This window comes from Hibiscus syriacus, unplaced genomic scaffold, assembly GCF_006381635.1.
Source record: "Hibiscus syriacus cultivar Baekdansim isolate YM2019G1 unplaced genomic scaffold, ASM638163v2 tig00111098_pilon, whole genome shotgun sequence".
In the NCBI taxonomy this organism is placed as follows: Eukaryota; Viridiplantae; Streptophyta; class Magnoliopsida; order Malvales; family Malvaceae; genus Hibiscus; species Hibiscus syriacus.
This window is the reverse complement of record NW_024062983.1, coordinates 473,611-484,499: the sequence shown is the minus strand read 5'-3', so window position 1 is coordinate 484,499 and position 10,889 is coordinate 473,611. Positions and strand designations below refer to the sequence as shown.

The following is a 10,889-nucleotide window of genomic DNA, read 5'->3' as shown; positions in this document are numbered from 1 at the left end:
CGTGCTTTGCCCGCGTAGTGTCAGCTCAGACGAAAACTCAAAGAAGATGCATTTGTTGATCCACGTCTTCCGTCCATGTCTGTAAATGAGTGTTATATTAGTAAACTTTAGTCTAGAGATGTCTGATAGATAATTATTGATTCTTTAGGGGTATTTTTTTTTTTTTTTGTAAAAACGCAGTGGGGGTGATAAGTGATTATGACAGGACATAAATGTAGTTGACGATGCTCCTTTTCCTTAAACCTCCTTGTTGGAAGATTTAGTTTACGTGTTGGGATTCAGTTTAGTAGTAACTAGTAATATATCTAGTTTAAATGTAATTTCAACACAGATAGTTTCCTTTCGTGAATGTATGTCAATGGACTTCAAGTTCTAATTACCACTTAATAATCCGCTGTTTATGTTATAATTTGGACAACTAGGTGTTTTGACCATACTTTTAGGTTAATGACCGAAAGCAATAACTGATGTCCTGGCATGGCAGCCAAATTACTTGTGGGTTATTTCAAGTTCTGTATCGACCAAACAGCAAAGGAGCATAACTACAGTTAGAGTGTGCAAATCCGGGTACCCGGATTTACAGATACCCAATTTCCGGGTACCCGAAACTTCCAGGTCGACGATTTTTCGGCCTGTGTCCCGACCCGGATGTTACGGGTACCCGGTAATCGGGTACCTGGATTTTGCGGGTACCCGGTAATCGAGTACCCGATACCCGGTTTTTAATTTTTTATTTTTAAATTTTTAATTTAAAAAAATATATACACAAATTTAAATGTTCGAAACTTCGAATTACATACTCTAATATCCGAACATAAAATTTAAAAGTTCAAAATACAAAATATAATAATCCATAATATAAATAATTCATTATATTTTATATAATTATATATAAAAAATTAAAAAATATATATAAACTAACCGGGTACCAGGAAAAACTAGATTTTGTGACCCGGGCCCGACCCGGGAAATGTCGGGCCGGGTACCCGACCCGGCCGGGTAATTTTTTTAGAGAATTACCCGATTTTTTTAGATCCGGGTCGACAAATCGAATCAACCGGATCGGATAATTTTACACACCCCTAACTACAGTCTACAACTACATAATAGGGTACATAGAGAATGATTTTGAGAGTTCGACGATATTAATGCTGTTTTAGGGTATTAGACACCCTAGCTAGGACTTTAGGTTCCGCCATGACTAGCTACAATTGCTAGGTTCTTACACAGATCTCGTCATGCATGTTCCAGCTTCAAAATAGCTTTTCTTCTGGGTCGAGAAAGATCAGTGTCCAACTGAGCCGGTCCAACGAAATTTAAAACACAGCCCATGTTTTCATTCCATTAAATTGACCCAATTTCTAGGTACTAAATACTAATCAGGCCCCACTGAGCATTGTAGGGAAGAATGAGGATTTCTTCATCATGTTCAATGGCAAAGATTCAGAGCCCCACTTCATTGTTAAGTTTATTTTAGTGGGTTAAGTGAAGTGGTAGCCCAAGCTCTCTCCTACAAAGAAACAGCAATTGCCAGGCCACTTTCTGTCTGGCTTTTAAACAGTATATTTTAAACAATATATCTCTGCGAAAGCTTTGGATTTGACGGTGTATGATGATGGGAATTTAATATCAAATTGTGTGATTCAATATGGGTTTTGGACATTGTGAAGGCATGTCCATTGAGCATTATTGGTTCCCACCATGGACCCAGAATGCGGGACAATTTTGGACCCATCTCTTTTTATATTCAGACAAGTTGGAAGATTGAAGGAGCAAAGACTGGGAGCAAAAGGAGTTCCAGATTTCTGGTCCAGAGAAGATGCAACACAATGCTATTTAACAATGTCTGTCGTTTCCAATACCCTGAAGCAGATTTGGGGCATAAGTGATTTACACATATAAAAGGCTTTAGCAAACATCCCCCAGACCTGTTCCATTATCATGAAAAAAATATGGGGTCCCTAAAGCGAAGATGATGGTATACTTCCACTTTGGGTCGCCATTAAGTTTCACAGAGACCAAAAAAACAACTGAATTTGCCGGTCGAATTATAGACCCGCTCTTTCTAATGGGGGACAAGCTTTTGATTAAAAGGTGTTCCATTTATGTGATCAAATTTTTTATTATGTTTGTGGACATACAAAAAAGTTCAATAAATGTAGAATTTTATTTTATTCTCCTTACAAGACGATTAAAAATAAGACACTCGGTTTGAGTAGATTTTTTCTATATAAATTCCCATAAACTTATACCATAAATAGACGCTTGTCTTTGTTTACTCTCTCTTGACATAGTTAATACTTTTAGTCTTCTATCCGTGATTTTCTTCAAAAGATTTTTTACGTTAAATTTTGATGTTTCTTTATTGTACGATTATATTCCATTAATTATTATCGTACATTCATTATAGAAAAGGTAAGACAAGTTCAATTGCAGGTCAACTCCATCAAACAAGGGTGGTCTACATTAGAGAAAAAATTACGTGCCATGGCTTGAATACTTAATAAACCCAACTATTTACTGACCTGCTATTCAACTTGCAAGAAACATCCACCAGACCCCATACAGAGAAAAAAATTTGGAAGCATTCACTGCCGGAAACAAAGTTATTGTCAGCTTTTATGGATGGTTTAATACGAGCTCAGCTTTAACCAATTTGCAGTATTAACAGCATAACCTCTCTCTTTCATTTTTCCCTTTGTAGAGAAGACTGCCTCCTTCTGCCCCCTCACAAGCACAATAGGATTTATTTTTTTCCCAGCAGCAAGTTGAGTAAAGCAAAGCTTTCGGGTCAGTAGAGCTGAGATATTCAATAACAGAAACGCCAGTTTTGGGACCACAGCCATTGATGCCTACAAAGCCAAAATCTATTACACTGTTGTACCCACACATATCGACACATGCTTACACTGTCTTAATGCGATAACAGAATCCCACTGCCCTTAGTGACCTTTTTTGGCTTTTCCATTCGAGCAAAGAAGTGCTTAATCATTGTTGTTCTTTCTCTGCTTGTTTCTTCGTATATAGTTACTAACATACTGTATTTTCTTTCATTTGCTTCACATGCATGGCAGGAATCGGGTGTAAAGGACACATCACATGCATGTTCTTTTTTAGCTAGGATTGGATGGTAATTAAAACACATGATAATGGTTTAGAGTTTCCATGTGATCTCATGTTTGGATTAAATCAAAGGGAATTTTCCAGCTGTAAAACCAAGAAACATGGATGTTCCATCACATCTTTCCCTGAAAAGACTTAACAAAGAGATGAAGTGAAAATCGTTTACCCTTTCCCAATGAAAAAAAAAAGTTGAGTTTTCTGGATTCTCATGTGTTGAGATACACCAAAGAGGAATAGTGTTTATCAACGGATGGTTCAAATGATAAATAATTTGATATCACTTAAGTAAGGTCTCAAGTTTGAGCTATTGTATATATAAAAAATCTCCGTTAAAAGACTCACCTATCAAAGTTAAATGAGCGACTTGGGTCGATCCAGATTAATCAAGACTAAATTTTAAAACTTAGGTAAAAAAAAGTGTTTTATCTACATATATGTGAATTCTCCATCAACACATTCTTTTTGTTGCTGACTTTCATCAACTGTCAGCATGTTTCTGAAAGAATATGGAATTAACAAAATCGCTCTCCTTTCTTCTACTGATATGTATTATCCATCAGTCTATTGAATGCAATCAACATCAGGAACCCATTTTCTTTATATTTTTTCACAAACATTCTAGGTTTTTCCTAGATGAATGTTGGCTGAAAACAACCGCAGGAAAAGTAATAATAATTAAAGTAAAAGAGAGCTCCTTATATGTTTGTTAATGCTTAGATCCAAAGGAGTTTATGGAGTCTTCTGGAGACATACTAGCCTACCTTAAACAATTATTTGAAGTATTTCCAGAAAAGACTGCTGCATTCAGATAGATATCAACAAACCCACCAAATATAGGCAATGGATTAAAATTTTTAGCATGCAGCTAACAATTGGAACTCAAAGATAAGAGCATTATAATAACAAAATTAAGGCCAAACAAATAGGAGAGTGGATAACTGAGAAATAGGAAAAACCATATGTTAAGACCAATCTTATCATTGTTTTATATTTTTGTATTTTGAGTTTCGTTTTGTGGAAAATCATGCTCCAATTTATGATTTCTAACCCTTTTTTATTTTTAACTTCTCATCATTCTTCATGCGACTTTCCAACAGCAAAATAGATATCAACAGTGAGGGTTCTTTGTGAAACCTTGCTCCAATTTGTAAGAAGAATATGTACATTCCACCAGTGCCACTATATTTGCACTGTAAGGAAACAGTAAGCATTGCAAAGACCAAACTAAGCAAGGATTAACAATAAAACAAGGTTCCACATCTGACGGACCTTGAACTTAACAATAAGAAAAGGCTTCTGGCATTAGGTGATAGCATTAACTGAAACATGCGATATAATTAAGCATGTAATTAGGGGATGCAAATTTCCGAAGAGGAAGGTTGTTAGATTAAAGGAAATTCTTCACAATGTTTAATTTCTAATAATTCACACATTTCTCATCTTCTATCAACACTACAATGCAGAGAATTAATATATAACACTAATAAGAACAGGTTTGCTCCAGGAAAAGGCATTAAACAAGGAGAAAATGATCATAAATATTCCCCATTTGATCACATAATTTTAGTCACATCAATGCAATACGTAAAGATCACATGAATATACAAATAATACACACACACGCACAAAGAGGGGGGAGGGTTTAATGTTTCACTCTCAGTTATGCATGGCGGGACCGCCCATAGCGTCACAGGTTAAACCAATACTGTCTTCGTTTTGTAACCGGCAAACATACGGAGAAACAGGGAAAAAGCAGCTCCGTCGAAAATCAACCGAAAAAGTGTAGTGGAAAATCCGAAATTATTCAACCAAAAAAAATATATAAAAACCCCTCCACCACCCACACTCACTAAAATAATATTAAACTCACTTGCAACCCTATATGCTAAGTTGCTAACGCTTATTTTCCTACAAAAACAGCTTTAGATTTCGTTTAAAGGGGAAGAAGAATTTGTATTGATAATTTGATCCAAAAGCCTTCAATTTTGCACAAAAAATGAACAGAAATCTCCAGCATCTCTCTCTCTCTTCTGTTTTCCTTTTAAACTCCCTACTTCAATGTTAGGTTGTATCATCAAATGCTTAGAATGTTGACAAAACCAGAGAAAAAGAAGACAACTGTAGAGTTTTTTTTTTTTAAGATCTTGGGTTTGGAAAAAACTGCGTACCGGCCATGAAAATTTTGAGTGGAGTTGCATAAAGAGATGAAGGGTCTAAAACTGCGGTGGCTGATGAAGCAGCAGCAGCTGTTACGCTACCGGAACTGACATTAGCTGCAAAGGTAGCCGCATTGGTTGTGGTAGAACTCTCACCAGCTGCTGTTGTTGCTGCAGCCATATTGTTGTAGTCACTGTCAGTATCAGGGCCTTGATCGTAAAGAATTCCCTTGAAAACATGTCCTCCGATGCTCATTGCCGTCTGATAAGCATACTGATCGTCTGCACCGTCGATGCTACTCACTGTCACGCATCGAAACACCGCGGGGGAGCTCACTTCTGCCGGAAAATTCCTCAGTTGCTCTAACCCTAAAATACAAAAACAAAACATCCACAACAAGAAATTCAAAGAAGTAGAAAACAAAAAACGGTACCTTGATTATAATTGGTAAGCAAAGGGAGAAAATGCGAGAACAAGGTTGGGTTATAAGATCATCTCGGGGGAAGACAGAGAAAAAGATGAAAAGAAAAGCTGCTGCAGGGTTTACTGTGAAGGTCTATCAACACGCAATTGAATCTCTTTGGAGTTTATTTTTTCTTCTTTTTCCTGGACACATGTTTCTTATCTCTTTATAGAAAATTTTGCTTCTAATGCATAAAAAAGAATCGATCTTTGAGACTGTAAGTGATTCACTGAGAGAGTATATATATATATATATATATATATATATATATATATATATATATACACACCACCAATAATAGACTGCACCTGACATGTGTGTTGGTAAACGAGTGCAGGCAAGGGAAGAAGGTGTTGGATTCTCTCGCTGTCTTTTGGGATTCACTCCACGAAGCTGCTCCTGCGGCTGTTGTTGCTGCTGCTGCATAGCAGCAGGAAGATTTTGTTGCCTTTCACGGCGCTTAGAAGTAGGAAGCCAAGTACTTCTAACATGGGTCTGGCAATCAAATCCTCGGCTCTTACAACAAGTTCTACACCTCATGTGAAGACAATCTTTTTTGGCTTGATTCCCACAATCTTGGCAATTCATGCTTCCTTTCCCCCCTCCACTACTACTTCTCCCCATCACCAAACCCGATCTCGAGCTCGAAGAATCATCCGAAACATTGATGGAGCTCCTGCTAGGGCCAAAACCTAACCCCGTCGCTGATGAACAAAGATCTTGCTGTTGCCATGGCTCGAAACCCTTGTAAGAAATGTCATCATTTTTATTCCAAAACCAGCACTCGGGTTGAATTTCAGTTTGTGGGTTGCTTTGTTGGCTGTTACTTCCTCTTCCACCTAGTGAGAAAAACCTAGCCATTGTACCTCCTCGAATTGATCATCCATATCAGAAACTTACCTCTCCGTTTTGATGTTTTACAACCCAATATTTCTAAATGGTTGCACTTTCCAGTTCTTGTTTCCCCCGAGCTACCGCCAATTTTCTCTCTTGAACGTGTTTACGCTTTAGGTTATTACCTAACCAAATAATCTTAAACCATCTCAAAGTGTTTAAAAACAGTATTTTTTGTATCTTTTCTTGTCGGTAAAGCTGCTTCTGTTGGTGTTGCTTCAAAATTTCCAGTGCTTGTATAAATCTCTTTTCGTTCTTTCACTCGTTTCCCTGTTTTTTTTTTTGCAGGGTTTTTTCTTAACTCTTTTCTCCTGTCTCTGCTGAACAAATCAAAACCCAGAAAGTGAAGAAAAAGACAGTAAATTTAACCTAAACAGTCGCAGTTGCTGGTTTTTTTCTCTCTCTTTTATTTCACTAAAATCCCGGATACTCTCCTCGTTTGGCTAAGGGATGTCGCTCGGCTAAGAGATGTCATCTCGTATGATCAACTGTTGCCGGCCACCTTTTCCATTTTTATCTAACGGCCATTTTATCGCCACGTGTCGTCTAACCAGCTTTGTTCCCGTGAAATCCGCTGCTTGCCCTGTTTTTCTTTTCTGGTTTGCTGGTGTATTTTTGCTTCAATAAATCAAATGCTTTAAACATTTACTTTTTCCACAGGAACTGTTCTATGTATCCAAATTTTAGACATACCTATATGGTATGAGTAATATTTATTTTTAAAACAATTGCTTTAATTATCTATTTTAAAATATTTATATTTTATCTATATATCTCATATTAATTTTTAATTATTTATTTATAATGTGTATGTTTCATTTTTATTATGCAAATTTCGTTAAATTTAAATGACATTTTAATGCGTGATGGTATTATTTTAACAATAAAATATAGCTTAGTCAAATTTAACATAACACTGTTAGGAGGGTTATTAGGATTTAATCATAAAATAAGACAAACAGATGGACTGAAATGATCACATTGAAGGTAGAGGCATTAAATTTTTAAACTTTTGAAGAATGCAGGGATTGAGAAAAGAACTAGACGTTACAATATTCCATAAATTATTTCAAAAGGATATTTTGGGTAAAGAGAGAATTGAATGATTGTCCGAGTCCCAATAATTGTATAGAATTAATTATCCAAACGTATAGCTCTGGGTCTGAGTCCGAGTCTGAGACCGAGTCAGAGTGTGTCATTCCCTCATTCTCGAGCCATGTGTTGTTTCAATGGTTGACTACGATAGCTTTATACTTTACACTACTGGTATTTTTCAGCCGGGTCAGACGTGGATAATCTTTTTTTTTTCACTTGGTACCAGATTTGTCTCTTATTAATTACAACTCTATTTTTTTTTACAATTATTTTGTCTTAAAATGATTCTTTTACAGTACAATTATTTTATTCTCAATTATTTATCCCTCATATTTAAGGCTCTAAATGAGAAGAGAAAGGAAGTGAGTTATTCGAGATCGATTCGGTTAAAATTCGATAAATATTCGAATTGAATAGATTGGACCCAAGCTTGAGCTCGACTCGAGTTCTTAACGAGCCGAAACGAGCTACTTGATACTCGACTCAAAAAGCTCGTGTGCAGCTCGAAAATATAATATATTAAGATTTTATTTTTTAAAAATAAATTATTAATAATACTAATATTTATGTGTTGATTTTTTTTTTAAAAAATACAATAAGGTTTTCATGTATTTAAGATTCAGATTCAAGTTAGAGTTTGAGGTTTTAATCGAGTTAATTTTTAGAATTTTTTTCATTTCAATCATTTTTGAGCTGCTCACGAGCTTTAGTTCAAGATTTCTAGTTCGAGTCGAGCTTGAAAATTTTACGCTCATGAGTTTTTGAGTCGAGCCGATCTCTATTTTAAAGTTTTCGAGTTGATTTGAGCTCAGCAATACTAGAGTTTGACTCCAATCGTTTACACCCCTACTCATATTTTATATTTTATATTGTAATAAAATTGTATAATTAATGTTATAATTAATTTTTTCATAAATATTTATCTAATTAATTTAATCTTTACTTAATTTATATATTCATTTTAGGCTTAATACACTTTTAAGTGTTTAAATTAAATCTCAAATTGATTTTTGGTGCTTTAATAATGTTTCGTTAAAAATAGATGTTTAATATTTTCTTCGTTACACTTTTAAGTATCTATCATTATAGTTTTTTATTTTTAAGGGTTAATACAATTTTAGGTGTCTAAACTATATCTCAAACTGACTTTTGGTGCCTAAAGATTTTTCGTTAAAAATAAGTGTCTAACGTTTCCAACGTTATACTTTTAGGTATCTAGACCGTAATGGATGTTAAATTTGGTCATTACCTGACACGTGTCATGCATATAAATTTTTTAAAAATTATTTAAAAATAGATTTAATATTATAATTATAAAATACCCTTAAAATTCAACCGTTGATCGACCACCATCGGTCTGTAACCATATCTGTCATTGTTAACATAATTAGAATTGTCTTGTTGTTGTAACCAAACCTAGTCACCACCCACTATGAAACTATGTCGATCGTTGTGAAAAGCATCACAAAAGATGGTTGATTTTCTAAGTTTTCCTTCATTGTTTTTCGATGATTCTGATGGCTACAATTGGTTGTACGTCACACGACCACCACCATTGAGTTCCTTGCTCTGTTCCGAACAAAACCCACTCGGTGGTGACCCTTTATCATCGTCGAAGGTGGGGAGATGAGAGGGAGTGAGACAACACAATGAGAGATTGATTTTTTTATTATTTAAATAATATTTTTATTATTAAAAAAAGTATAACGGTAGACACCTAAAAATTGAGACTGAATGGCTTGCATATCTGAATGAAGTATGAGCCCATTTACCCACAAAGTGAAATATCTAATATGATTTCAGTATATGCATCTACATATCACATATATGTTATCAACTCATACCTTGTAGTTTGTGAGATTGTTTACTCGATTAGAAAAGGAATTTTGACTATTCATCTTTATAAACTTAGTGAGTTTATATTATAGGCTTTTAAAGATTATATTGTATATCGGTTGAAATAACTGTCACAAAGCCTATTCTTTACAAACAAATAATTTAGCAAAATTTTGATTGATTGTATCCTTTTAATAACTAAAATATGAGAACACTACTTTTAGTATCTATATGATAATTTACATATAGAATTTATACACATTAAGCCGATAAGTTATACTCCTCCTTAGGATTAGCTTATGGTCAGAAGTCATATATTTATCGATATAAAAATTTTTTGGCTGTGAATTATATGCTCATATTAATTCACCACGAATGCACAAAAATTGGTATTTGAAGTAGATTGAGAATATATATACACATATATGTTGAGTGTGAATCTCACTTTGTATAAAGTTTCGAGATTTAATTATGGCATGGATTGCATATTATTTTTTTATTAGGGGGAGAAAATATACATTTGGATAAAAAAATATATATAAATTATCATTTTGATCATCGTACATAGTGATGTGAACCAGAAGTTCATAAGATAATTCATTAAAAGTTAATTGCTAAAAACATTTAATGGCCTAATGAGAGTAATCACGTCTCATATATCAACTAAAAATGCTCCAAATTTGAATTGAAGTCCCATAAGGATAACATGTTAGAGCAAATGAATGTAAACTATGCCCGAAGCATGACATTTGAATTGGTTCCGAGAGTTAAAATTCTTGTAAATGAAAAGTAGTATAAGGTCATATAACGGAGGTGGGTACTCCTGAAGAGACCTAATACATAATTAATAATACAATTTTAGAAGATTTTCAAGTACCTCAAAAAATGAAAATGGAGATAATGAAAAGATCTCGATAAGTTATGTCATTATGAGAAAAGAATGAAACCAAAATAGAGAAGTTATTGACAACGATTTTACAAACAATATTTCGATAGAAGTAACGAAATAAAATGATGATCTTGAATTAAAATCTATCTAGGAGTATAGATGTGAAAATAATTGATATACATGAAAAGACGATATTCAAGTAAATTTAAATCAACTACCAAAACATGAAAAAGTAGTCCAAACACCTAAACTTTATAATGTGATTTGTGGATTCATATATATATATATATATATATATATATATAATGATAGTATCTCCGAAGGATTAAAATGCTAGAAGCATTTAAAATTTGTAAAAATTTTGTACAAGTATATTTGTTAAATATTTAGATGGTATGAATTAATCTAAGTGTGTATGGTATATATGAATTG

General features: G+C 34.1%; 1 protein-coding gene across 1 annotated transcript; it reads right to left on the bottom strand.

Moving 5' to 3' along the window:
* Positions 1–4,764: 4,764 nt before the first annotated feature.
* On the bottom strand, positions 4,765–7,143 carry LOC120153147 (protein SHI RELATED SEQUENCE 1-like). Its single transcript, XM_039165146.1, has 2 exons — positions 6,052–7,143; positions 4,765–5,648 (listed from the first exon to the last, which is right to left on the bottom strand). Exons 1-2 carry the CDS (start codon positions 6,602–6,604, stop codon positions 5,260–5,262), a joined length of 942 nt encoding a protein of 313 aa, XP_039021077.1. The 5' UTR covers positions 6,605–7,143; the 3' UTR covers positions 4,765–5,259.
* Positions 7,144–10,889: the final 3,746 nt, after the last annotated feature.

Excerpts from the sequence above, each read along its gene's own strand:
- LOC120153147 (XM_039165146.1), bottom strand. The coding sequence starts at position 6,604 with ATGGCTAGGTTTTTCTCACTAGGTGGAAGAGGAAGTAACAGCCAACAA. Across the intron at positions 5,649-6,051 it reads TTTACCAACACACATGTCAG|GGTTAGAGCAACTGAGGAAT; the intron begins GTGCAGTCTATT and ends TTTGTATTTTAG.